A 16,048-nucleotide genomic window follows, 5' to 3' on the forward strand; every position below is an offset into this window, starting at 1 on the left:
GATATGACTTTCTGGATTTAACGTATGAACTAACCCATTGTTATTCCGCGAATTAAGACATTTTCCAACACACCAGTTAACAGTTTCGGCACTTACATGGTACAAAGAAGGAAAACTCACGTGATACCCAAAGCCATTCTGGTTGGACGAGAAATTTCAACGAGCAACCGCTGCATCGTCTGCTCAACATGATGAAGCAATTGAACGGGGACGGTTTGTGTTTTCCTCTACGTTATAACAAAAAACCTCACGTTACATCCAAATTAGCGATGGCGTCAACATGCTGTGTTATTGGTTTCAGTAATGGGAGTAACCGACTTAAAAAATGGTGATCAGAAGATTGCAAAATTCATTACGTGCCTCGACGGTCGTTGTGTGTGGTTGCGAACCACCATTCAGGTGGGCATTTGTTATCGCCTGTGTGTCGTGTTTTGACAAACTTTTAGTACGACTGATGTGAGCCGAATTTATTGGGGAAAGTTCAATGAATGCAAAAAGGTATGCCAAATAGTAGTGTGTCATGTTTCCTTTGCGTTGGGTTGTGGTCAAATACACAGCGGTTATCTGTTTGCGAGTTGCCTGGAACACGGTTTTTTAATAACATCTCTCGATCTTCACATATTTTGTCATGTGAATAAGAACAGAACAAGTTCGTCAAACATATTTCTTATTTTATCTGCATTGAATGAATTTACAACGTCCTTCTTGTTAATTGTTTATTCATAAAGACTACTTGTACTGAAGAAAATGTTTTCCTCTTTCAACGGGTGGAGTAGTGCGCCGGAGTAGGTCCCTTGCGTAGAAACGTGGGCGAATAACACGATCTGCGCATGCGGTAAAATCAACGGAAAAGGAAAAAAGACATAAACATGCCGAAAAACGATGTGCGCATCACCCGGAAAAGGAAATAAGTCGAATCTGCTCGCGATAAAAGAAGTGCGCTTGTGCGAGATCTAAAATGGCCGCGGAACTGTTAACTGGTGTATTACAGTGTTTCGTTGTTTGTAAAATCATTTGATGAACATTGTTGCAAACACAAATTCGAACATCTTTTGACGTAATGGTTATACGTAAGCATTCGATAAAAAAAATAGTTAGTGACTGAGAACGCTAAAAAAACTCCAATGTAGCGAGGTTGGTGTGTTTCATCTGCATTTTTGAGTCTTTCGCACACTCTGGTGCTAATGCAAGTGATCAGGACGGTAAGAGCAACGAACGAACCACCAAGAAATCGTATTTTCAGCAGGGTGCACTCTATTTTTCAAATCTTGATGATCCTGAATATATCATTTTGCAGAAAAATTACTCAATAAGAAAAGGCTACGAATTCTTTAAAATTGCGGTGCACTCGAGGGCAATGTCGGCTGTTTAATCGTAGGTCAGTTTTTAACACCAAAAACAACACAAAAGACACTTCGAACTGCCTAAGTGAACAAGGTGAAAGCGTGTTATTTTGTCTCCCTGGTATGGAGATTGTCGATTTTCCGCGAGAGTTACCTTCTCTTAGCTTGGTTATGTCTTCCATCTATCGTGGAACAAAAAGTCTGTTTGACATGTACAGTAATTGTTTTCAACGACTCAACATCGTTTAATCTATACTACCAGTCATAACAAAATAAGGCAGAACGTTCAGGTGCGCGCGCTCTCTCTGTCTATTTCTTTGTCACACACACACAAACACACACACGCACGCACGCACGCGCTCCGGCGCACGCACGCACACACCACACACACACACACACACACATACACACACTCGCTCACACACACACACACACACACACACGCCCGAACGCACGCACGCACGCACGCGGCACGCACGCACACACACGCACACGCACACACGGCCGTAACAAGAAAAAAAAAGTAAAAACAGAATGTGATGCATGCTTAGCTAACTTTATTGTCAAGCTCTTCACATTCGGTCAGTACTATGAAGTATGCGTCAAACCTCGCCGAGAAGAAAGAATCCCATACCAATCAGTGAAGAGAAAGACGCCGCATCTTTGTTGTGTCTACCGGTGTAACACGAGAAAATTACTCCCACGAGATTTTTACTCCGGAGTAAACATTTCGTACGAAAAAAGTTACTCCCTTTACGAAAAAAGCACTCCCCCATTAAACGAAAAAATTACTCCCCAAGTCAGGTGAGTTCCGAGTAAACATTCGTACACAAATGTTACTCCCCTGACGAATAAATAACGAATAAATTACTTCACCCCAACACAAGCAATTCAACTTCCCATGCCGGGTGTACGAAATTTTTACTTCCTGTCCCCTGTTAGTCTTGGTGGTGGAAGGGGTGGAAGGAGGGTAGCGCGACATTTGTGTGCGCGAGATCACTTATTGGCATTATCCCTTCGCCCGCATCCCATTTTTGCGTACGAGATTTTTACTGGAAGTAAAAACAAGTCGCGTAAGGCGAAAATACAATATTTAGTCAAGTAGCTGCCATTTTTCAGCAAGACCGTATGCTCGTAGCATCGTCAGTCCACCGCTCATGGCAAAGGCAGTGAAATTGACAAGAAGAGCGGGGTAGTAGTTGCGCTAAGAAGGATAGCACGCTTTTCTGTACCTCTCTTTGTTTTAACTTTCTGAGCGTGTTTTTAATCCAAGCATATCATATCTATATGTTTTTGGAATCAGGAACCGACAAGAAATAAGATGAAAGTGTTTTTAAATTGATTTGGACAATTTAATTTTGATAATAATTTTTATATATTTAATTTTCAGAGCTTGTTTTTAATCCGCATATAACATATTTATATGGTTTTGGAATCAGCAAATGATGGAAAATAAGATAAACGTAAATTTGGATCGTTTTATAAATTTTTATTTTTTTTTTACAATTTTCAGATTTTTAATGACCAAAGTCATTAATTAATTTTTAAGCCACCAAGCTGAAATGCAATACCGAAGTCCGGGCTTCGTCGAAGATTACTTGACCAAAATTTCAACCAATTTGGTTGAAAAATGAGGGCGTGACAGTGCCGCCTCAACTTTCACGAAAAGCCGGATATGACGTCATCAAAGACATTTATCAAAAAAATGAAAAAAAAACGTTCGGGGATTTCATACCCAGGAACTCTCATGTCAAATTTCATAAAGATCGGTCCAGTAGTTTAGTCTGAATCGCTCTACACACACACACACACGCACGCACACACACACACACACACACACACACACGCACGCACATACACCACGACCCTCGTTTCGATTCCCCCTCGATGTTAAAATATTTAGTCAAAACTTGACTAAATATAAAAATGGGGAGTAAAAATTTCGTGGAGGGAGTAATTTTTTCGTGCCTTGGGGAGTTCTTTTCTCTTACAAAAAGTGTACTCGGAGTAAGAATTTCGTACGAAATATTTACTCCGGAGTACATTTTTCGTGGAGTAAAAATTTCGTGTTACACCGGCCCCAACCACATAGTTGGGCTTTACATACTGAAAGACACGAAGTCTTTGTCGTCTGAACGGATGCCAACCACATAGCTCGGCTCGTAGACATCGGCCTGGCTGAAGGCGGAGGAGATCCGTCTCCAGGAGGAACCCGAAGGATTACTGGCACCCCTTCGCGTTTGTACAGCAGGCTGTCGTTGTTCTTCACGCCGGCCACAGTGCCTGCCTTGCCGGACGACACTCGCTTCATCAGCACTCCCTCCACCTATCGTTGTTCTTCACGCCGGCCACAGTGCCTGCCTTGCCGGACGACACTCGCTTCATCAGCACTCCCTCCACCTATCGTTGTTCTTCACGCCGGCCACAGTGCCTGCCTTGCCGGACGACACTCGCTTCATCAGCACTCCCTCCACCTATCGTTGTTCTTCACGCCGGCCACAGTGCCTGCCTTGCCGGACGACACTCGCTTCATCAGCACTCCATCCACCTGTCGTTGTTCTTCACGCCGGCCACAGTGCCTGCCTTGCCGGACGACACTCGCTTCATCAGCACTCCCTCCACCTAGCGGACACACAAAATGGTCGGTCACGGTCATTGCGTCAAGTATCAAACTTCCTGTGAGAGTCCCTCCACCTAGCTTGTTACTCTAGACAACTCTCTAATTTCAAATTCACAACAGTAGTATTTTTTACAACGAAGAACTGCAAAAATTTTTTCCGGCAGCGATAACTAGTTAAGCTACCCACTAATCGGTAGTGAGATGTCCTACGACGCAAGGTGACATCTCCCCGGACCATCACAGAGCCCCCATTAAACGATTTCGTTCTAGAACAGCGCCATCTGAAAAGCGCTCTTTATGACGCCTCCAGACTCTGTGCGTCCATCAGCAGGATCCAAGAAGAGGTGGGACCCAAAAAATAATCCCAAAAAACACTACCTCTAGCACATTTTGCGAACCATACCGAGACTAGAAATAAACAATAAAAAAATAACAAAAAGCCGACCTACCGACCCTATTTTGGGGGGACATGTTACCCTAAACCAACAAATATTTTTGTTTGAAGTTAAGATGTATGACAACATTTTAATAAAAACCAGCTCAAACTGTCAAAGCAACAATTTATTGTTCCGACCTGATTTTGATGATTGAAACGGTACTCTGCACTTAAATACCGCGGGGAACAGCACCGGGGGGAACACTGCGGTAAAAGACAACGAGAAGCAGCACAATAGAAAACTGGCAACCGAGATACCTTATACTCTCAGCCACCGGGCCATGATAATAGTTCTCTGTTTGCACGCAACTTGCAATAGTCTGCTTCCGTAAAATCGTAAAACGCAGCCCTGCAAATACTGGTTATTGTGGTCTTTGTTCGCTCTGGTTTTCCAGTGATTATAGGTCCCTTGTGCGTTGAATTAATGGCGCTTTTGCGACGGAACTGGCCATTGAGAGTGTATTTGGTGCAAGTGTTGTTACTCGGAGGTGTTGTGTATGTTGACACAGGTTTTACACCGGTTTCAGTCAGTCCCTTGGTGTCTTTGTCCATTCTGATAATCCTCGCTCCACGGCTATCGCCAGTTGTCTCTCTGACCGAACGCTACAGTCCTACGCGAATCTATCAAAACAAGAATACAAGAGTTATCTCCCATATGTTTTTCGCGAGCACTGATCTAAATTTGAGATCAGTGTTCGCGAGACGAAAATGATTGCAGATTGGCCGACTTCGACAGTGATCTCCGTTCTGTTCTTCACAGTTATGATAAAGACATCGTTCTAAGGTCAAAACAAGTCGAAATTTTGGGACTGCTGCCGTAAGGAGACCGTAATATATGGTTGCATCACTGTCAAAAAAATCGTCTGCTCCAGCGAGCGCGAAACCAAACGGTTGATTATCACGTGACATTTATGCCATATTTAGAGTTGTTTGCACAGTAAATACATCCGCGAAAAATAGCTCGCTTGAAACTGTCTAAAATAAAAATTCCTCTGTAATTTAAAAATTACAAAACACCATGAAAAATCATTATCGACGATCGCGAATCTGCTTATATCAATAATACATTACAAAAACCTCTAAATATGTTTAAAAAAAATCGGTTTCCTTGCAAGACAAGGAAACTCAAGGCATCCTGTCAGGGAGAGAATGAGCCGAACTCATTTTGACCTCAGGTCAGGATGGTCTTTGTCTGTATACGGGTCTATGGGTCTGCGTGTTCGATTGACTGGGTGCTGACATAAATTATAAGGTTTGTGTGTGTGTGTGTGTGTTTGTGTGTGTGTGTGTGTGTGTGTGTGAGTGTGTGTGTGTGTGTGTGCATATGTGTGTGCGTATGTGTGTGTGTGTGTGTGTGTGTGTCTACCTGTGACTGCGCGCGTGTTTTAAAGTGGGTGCTTCAGTGTGTGCGTGCGTGCGTGTGCGTGCGTGCGTGCGTGTGCGTGCGTGCTTGCGTGCGTGCTTGCGTGCGTGCGTTTCTGTAAGTGTGTGCGTGCGCCCGTGCTTGCGCACGTTCGTGCGTGCGTACGTGCTTGCGTTATTGTGCGCGCGCGCGTGTGTGTGTGTGTGTGTATCTGTGCAATGTTTTTGATGATTTTCTTCCAACTGTACTGTGAGAAAATCAATCCATCACTTGGCCGACTCCAAGTCATAACGAACGGTCATTTCAAGGTCCAGTGCAGTGCCTCGCGCCCCCTAATTGGCGTGGAGGCGCGTCCCACGGGTGGTGGATGGGGGAGCCTTCTCTACTACCTTCTGAGAGAAGGTCGCATCACTCTTGATGCCGTGAACCTCATTAAGATCTTTTTCTTGTTTCTTCTCTATTTCTGCCTCCCCAAAGTCCTTTTACTTTCCTTTTCTCACCCATAAAATACTTCATTTTTTTCCCCTTGTTAAGTGGTTCTTGTATAGAATATAGTCAATGTTTGTAAAGATTTTAGTCAAGCAGTATGTAAGAAATGTTTAGTCCTTTGTACTGGAAACTTGCATTCTCCCAGTATATTGTACTACGTTGCAAGCCCCTGGAGCAATTTTTTGATTAGTGCTTTTGTGAACAAGAAACACTTAACAAGTGGCTCTATCCCATCTCCCCCCTTTCCCCTATCCCATCTCCTCCCTTTCCCTCGTCGCGATATAACCTTCGTGGTTGAAAACGACGTTAAACATCAAATAAAGAAAGAAAGAAAGGTCCAGTGCATCACTGTCCAGTGACCCTGCCCCCAGTCCACCAAATCCATGTGACTAAAGTTAAAGATACCTTCTTTTCCGTGTAAACTATCATGTAAACCACCACAGATGTACCCAGGCTTTTACACGGGATAACAGCATCCTTCTATTGGACACATACCCACAATCAACAGTCTAGAGTTTTATTCACGTATGACTATTATATATATACCGAGAGGCATAAATTCCGCAAACGGAACTTTAAAAAATCACAAAAAATCAACTCAGTGGTGAATGTTTTCAATGTTTGAATATTTTATTTATTGGCCATTTTAGTGTTTATAAACCTTCGCTTAATTGATTTTGAATAGAACATCATGAAATGACAATTTTTCAAAAAAAGGGACTGAGTCCAAGCGCAATGATTTCGGAACACGTTCAGTGTTCATCACGTTCAATGCTTTGGCCAGCTTTAAGCATCCCAATCGCTTGCTGTCTCTCTCCTTCATCAAGTCGTGGCATGATTGCGATATCTGGATACAGCCAAACAGCCAGTTGCATTTTATAGGGCCATACACTATCTTTTTTACGTTATTGTCTCCCGTTCAGCCCATTGTCTTTATTAGCACAGTGAGCTGTGGCTGGATCAGCAATACTGCAAAGCGCACGCTGACAGCGTGAAACATTTGCTCCAACACTCAAGATGTCAACTACAAATTACAGGTTCAATCTGATTTTCATTTGAGAGCAAACTCGTTCAATGCACTATTTGCAGAATTTATGCCTTTCAGTATAGTATGAGTTATTTCTAATATGCTGAAGCCCCTGGAGCAATTTTTTGTTTAGTGCTTTTGTGAACAAGAAACAATTAACAAGTGGCTCTATCCCATCTCCCCCCTTTCCCCGTCGCGATATAACCTTGAACGGTTGAAAACGACGTTAAACACCAAATAATTAAACAAATAAAACTGTTAGCAAATGATAACAAGACATGTCGAGAAAAAAGATATCAAGCATGAGCCTTTTAGGCGAATGCTGATATCGTTTGTGAAACATGTCTGTTATCATTTGCTAACAGTCAGCATATTAGAAATAACGGTTTTATTACCGTTTCTTTCGACCAAAAGAACATTCGAAGCTACCCCGCGAATTTGACAGAACAGCCGCAATGGGAACTTGAGCACTTCTACCTGAGTGATTATGCCTGTCAGTCAAAGAATTCTCGTAACACACCTGACGTGATGAATATTCACAGGTCAAATGCCTTTGACACACAACAATCTCACAAGATAAACCATGTTGAACATGCGTTTCGGTTGCTTCGCTTTTTCTCGTTGAACAGAGAGCGACAGATTTAGAACCGACTCCAGACGGATGGGAAATGACGTAAAGATACATTTGATGTAAAGCGAGTGGCGCAATTTCACTTGATTTTTCCGAACTTTGATCATTTAGATTTTAAGTGAGCGGTCGGCATTGCACACTCAGACGATGGGCGGTGCCTTTGCTGTTCCGTTATGCACCCACCGACAAAACTCGCTTTTCGGTATTTTTTAGATAAAGAGAGTACAGTGGACGCCGCTTAATAAAACCGCGGTTAATAGAGCCAGCCGCTTATAAAAGCCGATTTCAGACGGTCCGGATTTTTCACTATATCTTATGTATTAGAAAAAGCCGGTTAATAAAACCAACCCGCCGCTTATTAAAGCCAGTTTTCTCAGAGAAATCACGTAGTTTGTGACTAAAACTCACATTATTTTGTTCTGATGTGGAAGACGACCAACAAACAAACACTCATAAAATCGTTCTTTTCTGCCGAGTAATGATTCGTGACGGTGACAGTGAAATTATTGATGTACCGAAGTGATCAAAGTACACGTACATGTACATAATTAAAACAAAAGTTCCATATCCTTCGTGAAGTTTTGTTTAGATTCAAACAAGTGTAAATGACGAAAGAAAGTGACTGAGTGACGTAAACAAAAGAGAAGATTTTTTTTTCTTTCGAAAATGACGTATTCCTGGACCGCCGGTTAATAAATCCGCCGCTTATTAACGCCATTTTTCGTCGGTCCAGAAGTGGCTTTATTAAGCGGCGACCACTGTATTACCTAACAGCATTTGAAGTGTCATTATTTAGAATAAATCACGCTGATATTGTTGAATTACATTTTTCCTTTGTCTTGTTAATTTTTAGCGTGATATGCAAAAAGGGTCCCTGCCTGAACGTTATATAATTTAGAGGGTCACCTAGAATCCGTCCTGATTGGTCAAAAAGCCGTATGGGGCAATTGGTAATAATGAGGTATACAGAAGGGAGGGGGGAGTGATGGAGGGCTCCTTGTTCAGGCGATTGATGGTGCTTCTCGTACTACAAGAAGTTCAAGAAGTATAACAGGTATACAGAGGGGGGGGGTGGGGGGGGGGGGTGGCGGGGGTTGGGCAAAACCAATCAGAAAGACAAGACATCACGAACCAATTAACAGTTCTCCTAGCTGAGGTGACGTCCAGTTCCCAGGCAGCATCGGGTCGATTACTTCAAGGGTTTGTTTGAATGCGTTCCACTGTATACTTTTAACATACTTTTTTTTTTCTTAATAGATTTTGATCATTTTTTAAGTTGTGAAATGAAATGACAGAAAAAAATCCCACTCTGCTCAGTAGCCCGGATGTAGATTCTGGGTATGTGTCCAAGGGGAAGAAATTTCCTATCTCTTGTAAAACAAGAAATTCCTCCGAGGTAGGAAAAACACCCCCGTCTTTACCATTCTCACTGCCACCAACTGAGAAGGTTATTTCCATTTGACCATAAATATATCCCTCTATAAGTCCTTGTAGAATCTTTGTCACAATCCGATGGGAGGATTTTCACGTGTCCGGCTCTTTCAAGATTGAATCTCGAATTTTGTTAATGTTGTCTAGGGTATGATTATTTGGCGGCTGTTCGCTTTTATAGTTAGTGATATGCGTGGTTCCTTTTAACTTAATTGAACGATAGACAGACTCAAAAGTATCGACAGAAAGAATAAACACTGGAAGCAACTGGACGAACACAACTACAATGAGTGAAAAACGGCTTTAATTTTGGTTACTCATCTTCATGCATCGACGTACTCGGCACTACAGGTCAAGGATCAGGTGTGAGAGGTTTGATCTTGCCGAAATGAGCGACTGTAAGCTCTCGGAGTGTTTATACACGGCGTCGGTGATGAAGATGATGTCTTTAAAGTTTAATGTCTTGACGATGAGTTCAACGGTGATGATGATGTCCTTGATGATGTGACGAACGATGTTGAGGATGCCCTTGATGTCTTCGACGATGAGGTGAATGACGATGATGATGCCCTGGATATCTCGGCGATGGGGTGAACGGTGATATCAGTTCTTTAACACGGTTCCATCTCTCTCTCAGTTGGCGTCCGATTCATCTCCAGCTTGCATCTACACGAGCGTCTAACCAGCATCTAAACAGCATCTAAACCTGTCGATCAAAGTGAAAACAACATGTTATCATCAGCTTTATGAGCCTAACATCTATCTAATCATTCTGACCGTTACTTACAACCAATGGAATTTTGGATTTCGTCCAACTGCTTCGCCTTTGAAACACACAAAACAGATGAACGTAGGGATGAAAATGTGCCGCTCTACTTCTGAAATGAAGAACGATATTATTACTTCCCTTTTTCCTACTTTAGCAGTTTCTTACCTGCATAATTCAGGTTTGTGATGAAATATAACTCCCGAAAAAAAAACTTGAATTGTTCTCCAAAATGGAACGAGAATCAACTGATCTTGGTGAATGGACTCAAAGTAAACTCTACGCTACGAATATAGGCCTTCGCACGTGTCTCAAAACAATTCAATAAAACAACTCTTCCATACATCTTTTAACGCGAAGTACAAAAGACAAATATCTCAAGTCTTTATTGATAGAATCATCGTATGAATTTGCAAATCTAATAATCTTTCATACGGTGTAGGCGTAGAGATCTATCATAACCATTTCCAACCTCGTGTTTTCCTCTGTGTCATTCTTCCTTTTTGACGTCACGCTTTTGACGTCATCTCTCTTTACGGCGTTCCGTCTCGCAAGGAAATGACTTAAGGGTGTCACCCATGGAAATAAAATCCAATGTTACTATAATGCGTAACACACGCCCTTGGAAAGGAAGATTTTATATAATCTATGAACATGCATAATAGTTACATTAATACTATATGTGTATAACATTCTACTAATTGTTTCCGTGGATCTATGATCAGAATTCCCTTCACAATCAGGTAGTATCTCTGAGTTGTGACGACCATTGCCATGGTCTCCTTCAGTTCATGGTAGCACGGCTGAGGTAGTCTGCTCCAATGTTGTCTTTGCCGGGAATGATCTTCACGGTGAAGACGTACGGTTGAAGTTGCAGTGCCCAGCGCATCAGTCTGGCATTGGTTGGTTTCATCCGCTGTAGATACTGAAGGGGTTGATGGTCCGTCTCCAGTATGAAATGTCTTCCGTAGAGATAACGCTCAAATTTCTGGATTCCCCAGACGGTCGCTAAGCATTCTTTCTCTACGGTGGCATATTTCTGTTCTGTGATTGGTTCAGCGTCGTTCTCGATGACTTTATTTGCTTCTCTGAAATCATTGCAGAAACGCACTGCTTTACCTTGTGCTTTCTTCACGATCACTATCGGAGCGTTGTAGGGTGAAGTGGCTGGTTCGATAACCTTCAAATCCAACATCTCCTTCACTTCACGTTCCACCACGTCCACTAACGCATGAGGTATGGGTCGTGGTTTCACGTACACAGGTCGATCATCAGTCATCTTGATGTTGCAGATTTCTAGAGTCGTAGCTTTTGGTACATCAGTCAACGATGCGCTGAATTCTGTACATGCGTCTCTGACTTCACGTTGTTGTCTTGCCGTCAATGTGTCAGCTACATGTACATCTTTCTCATTCTCGGTACGTTTTGTAGACGGAATGAGTATGCTGGGATCAGGTCCCATGTTGGCGAATATTTCGTCATCTTGTTCTTCCAGATCTTCGACGACTATTGCGCTCTGTTCCACCACTTCTTCTGGAAGTTTCTCTGGTTCAGCGATCATTTCTCGTTCATGGTACTCTCGCAAAAGGTTGATGTGATAGACACGAGTTTGGCGACCCACTTTGATCTTGTAATCAAATGAGTTGATCTGCTCCTCGATCACGTATGGTCCCTTCCATGCAAGTTCTAGCTTGTTGTGTTTCGTTGGCAGTAGAAGCAAAACTCTGGTGCCGACAATGAGTTCTCTCTTCTTCGTCTTCTTGTCGTAGAAGTGAGCTTGTCGTATTGCTGACTTGGCGAGATGGTCGCGGGCGATCTTGCACGTTTCTTCAATGCGATTTCGCAGATCAATAACATGTTCAGCCGTCGTGCGTATCTCGTCGTTGCTTTCTTCTTCCGTCCACAGTTGACGCAATACTTGCATTGGTCCACGCACTGTCCGCCCATACAGAAGTTCGAAAGGAGAAAATCCAAGCGAATCTTGGGGAACTTCTCGGTATGCGAACAGTAGTGCTGGCAAGTACTGGTCCCACTTGGTCGGTTGTTCAAAAGTCATCTTCTTGAGCATCGCTTTCAAAGTTCCATTGAAACGTTCTACAACACCATTGCATTGAGGATGCCAAGGTGAAGTTGTCAATCCCTTGATTGCGAGCAGTTGGTTGACTTGAGTCATCAACTCGCTGGTGAACTGCGCTCCGTTGTCGGTCAATACTTCTTCTGGAAGTCCCAATCTTGTCCAGAATGTCCATAGCGCGTCAGCCACGGTTTCTGCCTTTATGTCTTTGAGAGCAACAGCTTCAGGATATCTGGTCGCGAAATCCACCATCACTAGGATATACTGCTTCTTTGTCTCAGACATGGGTTTGATTGGTCCTACTATGTCAACGGCTACACGCTTGAACGGAGTTTCAATCAGAGGCATCTTTCCCAGAGGTACCTTCCTCGTCCGTCCTTTTGGCATAGTACGTTGGCACACGTCACAAGAACTGCAGTAGCGTTTGATGTCACCCACGATCCCCGGCCAAAAAAAATCTTGCCAAATCCGTTCTCTTGATTTCTTCTGTCCGAGATGGCCCGACATCGCCGTATCGTGTCCGGTGGACAATACCTTTGCCCGCATCTTGTGAGGTACTACTACTTGTCGGTGGTCCTTTCCTTGCTTGTCACTGTATTGGCGATATAACACGTCCTTGTCATAGATGAACTGAACTCGCCCTCGAGTTACATTCGTTCGTGCCAACACATGTAATTTCTCAAGGCTTTTGTCGTCTTGCTGTTCTCTCTTTAGATCAGCAACGGTGAAGATCTTTCCTTCCATAGGAAAACTGGGAATTGACGCATTCCCCTCCTCTTCACGTTTTTCTTGTCCTCGGGTAACGGCTGTTGCAGTGGTTTCAGGGATTACGGTCTCACGGACTGGATATACAGGTGTCTCGATTTTCTCCGATCCTACACCCATCGAGTTTCCAATCAACACAGGATGGACAGGATTCTCCATGACGCTAACTTCGGTTTCTCCCACGAAGTACGGCGTGTCCATGTAAACGTGTGCGACCGATAGTTTCTCTTTCACTGATTTCTTCGCCAAAGACGTTTCTTTTGTGCGCGTAGTAATCTTGCTAGCTGGTACTAGTTTGGAATCAACAATCGTAGAGGTGCTTCCGGTGTCGCGGAAAGCAGTGACTACCTGGCCTTCAACTACGATTTGGGACAGTTTGGTGAATTTCTTGTGAACACATTTGTCGCACAGTTGATCATGTGTCGCATTCCCCTCGATGTCATTCTCGTCTTGAAATGCGGCACTGGCTGATTCATCTTTCGGAGGCTGGCGACAATCCTTCTTGAAATGGCCCAATTTTCCACATCTGAAACATTTGACGCTGGTTCTGCTTTTATTTCCTTCGTCCTTGTCCTTGTTTGTGGAATTCGTCCCGTGTGTTGCCTTGTGTCCTCTCTCTTCAGGTTTCTTCCCATGTCTACGGCTTTCTTTGGGTCGGTTTTCTTCGTAGAGAGTTACGGTGTCGATCACGTCATCAATGCTGTTTGGTTTTCTATCCTTCACGTACGTGACGAGTTCAGTAGGCATGCTTTCATACACTTGTTCCGTCAGTATGAGGTCTTTGAAATCATCGAAACTTTCTCCGATATTGGACATTTCAACCCAGCGATCGAGGAACAAAGAAATCTGAGTAATGAACTCTTTGTACGAGTCAGCGTTTTCTTTCCGTGTGTTTCTGAATCTTTGTCTGTATGTTTCCGCGGTAATCTGAAATCTTTCCAGCAAAGTCTTTCGGAGCAATGCGTAGTCGCGTGCATCAGCGACTTTCATCTTGGTGTAAGCAGTGCGTGCTTTACCTTTTAGCAGTGCGGACAAACGTACAGACCAAGTGTTAGGGTCCCAGTGTGATGCTTCAGCATGACGTTCAAATTGCAGAAGGAACGCTTCTACATCGTCTTTGTCTTCGAGGAATGGTAACTTCGGTTGGTAGTTATCGGTATCGCGAGGTCTATGATTTCTGTGATTGTTATTGTTCTGATTTCCTTCTTCTTCATCGCCTCCGCGATCGCGTGAGTTTGTTGCGCGAGCTAATTCGACCTGAATCCTCAACTCCTCGAGTCGAGTTTGTTGCTCGCGTTCTTCTCTTTCACGTTCAACACGGTCGGCACGTTCACGTTCACGTTCAGCGTCGGCACGTTCACGTTCACGTTCAGCGTCGGCACGTTCACGTTCACGTTCAGCGTCGGCGCGTTTACGTTCAGCATCGGCAATTTCCGCACGTTCAGCACGTTCACGTGCACGCTCCGCACGTTCACCATTCTCACGCTCACATTCCAGAACAAAATCACGCAACTCAGATCCCTCCAAACCAAGTAACTTCCCTTTATCCATCAAAATCCTCGTCGCTTCCAGGGCTGCATCCACTGAAGTATCCATCTTACCTGTCTGGCTTTCTACGTCAGTCTCACCACACGCCTTCACTCCAAATTTAAGGACGTGCGAAGTTTCTATATCGGGTACTGTGCTTGGAATTTATCTCATCACAGACTATCTCGAACCTACTTCGCATTTATGGAAAAAATCAGTTATTACAAACTGTAACTGAACAATGTTACTGTCAACTCGTAACCATTCGTTCTGTGACCTAGAGTGGTCAATACAACTGCGGCTCGACTCCCAGTATTATCACTCTAGTCTATCACCATACGTAATCCAACGTATATAAAGATCCCACGGTTTCTATCTAGAAAATTTCTTAGAACTAATTGAAGTAGCTAATTTCAACACTAAGAAAGTATCCGCGATCTTCAATATTATGAATAGTTTATTAGCTAGATACTCAGACTCTGTCCATTGAATCTGTCACCACAAATAGTCAAATGACTTTTCCCATGTGCGTGAACGTAAATAAACTAGTTCAAAATGTTTTTGCGAAATATCTCCATTTCGACTTCCTTTTTGTTTCGTTGGTTCTACTTAGAAAGGAATTTGAGCCGTTCCCCAACAGAATGTTGCCAACTAATCCTACCTGCTAGAACTAGATCTACAGATAGATGAAAGTGATCTAACTTTCACTTCCCAGTTTTGTTTTTTTCCTCGAGAGTTACATTTTGTTTTTACCTTCAGTAAGGTTGTGATCTACAGTGAGTTTTTACCCATACTACACTATAGTTTTCCTTTAAATAAATACACAAATAAACATATACTAATTACTTAACTAATGAATGATCAATGAATACACACAAACCACACAAGACAATTTCTTCACATGTATCTAAACGAAATAGCCTATCCCGGACGAGGCAACCAATATGTCACAATCCGATGGGAGGATTTTCACGTGTCCGGCTCTTTCAAGATTGAATCTCGAATTTTGTTAATGTTGTCTAGGGTATGATTATTTGGCGGCTGTTCGCTTTTATAGTTAGTGATATGCGTGGTTCCTTTTAACTTAATTGAACGATAGACAGACTCAAAAGTATCGACAGAAAGAATAAACACTGGAAGCAACTGGACGAACACAACTACAATGAGTGAAAAACGGCTTTAATTTTGGTTACTCATCTTCATGCATCGACGTACTCGGCACTACAGGTCAAGGATCAGGTGTGAGAGGTTTGATCTTGCCGAAATGAGCGACTGTAAGCTCTCGGAGTGTTTATACACGGCGTCGGTGATAAAGATGATGTCTTTAAAGTTTAATGTCTTGACGATGAGTTCAACGGTGATGATGATGTCCTTGATGATGTGACGAACGATGTTGAGGATGCCCTTGATGTCTTCGACGATGAGGTGAATGACGATGATGATGCCCTGGATATCTCGGCGATGGGGTGAACGGTGATATCAGTTCTTTAACACGGTTCCATCTCTCTCTCAGTTGGCGTCCGATTCATCTCCAGCTTGCATCTACACGAGCGTCTAACCAGCATCTAAACAGCAT

General features: G+C 43.1%; 1 protein-coding gene and 1 long non-coding RNA gene across 2 annotated transcripts; both read right to left on the minus strand.

Moving 5' to 3' along the window:
• Positions 1–9,626: 9,626 nt before the first annotated feature.
• Positions 9,627–10,886, minus strand: LOC138955174 (uncharacterized). Its single transcript, XR_011452128.1, has 2 exons — positions 10,275–10,886; positions 9,627–10,046 (listed from the first exon to the last, which is right to left on the minus strand). It is a non-coding gene; the product is annotated as an uncharacterized lncRNA (long non-coding RNA).
• Positions 10,887–10,890: 4 nt separating this feature from the next.
• Positions 10,891–14,541, minus strand: LOC138955175 (uncharacterized). The gene has a single exon (XM_070326839.1). It carries the CDS (start codon positions 14,539–14,541, stop codon positions 10,891–10,893), a length of 3,651 nt encoding a protein of 1,216 aa, XP_070182940.1.
• Between the last annotated feature and the right edge of the window lie 1,507 nt (positions 14,542–16,048).

This window comes from Littorina saxatilis, unplaced genomic scaffold, assembly GCF_037325665.1.
Source record: "Littorina saxatilis isolate snail1 unplaced genomic scaffold, US_GU_Lsax_2.0 scaffold_1377, whole genome shotgun sequence".
NCBI classification, from domain to species: domain Eukaryota; kingdom Metazoa; phylum Mollusca; class Gastropoda; order Littorinimorpha; family Littorinidae; genus Littorina; species Littorina saxatilis.

Bases quoted from the DNA above. Each gene is read 5' to 3' on its own strand.
- LOC138955175 (XM_070326839.1), bottom strand. From the start codon at position 14,541: ATGGATACTTCAGTGGATGCAGCCCTGGAAGCGACGAGGATTTTGATG.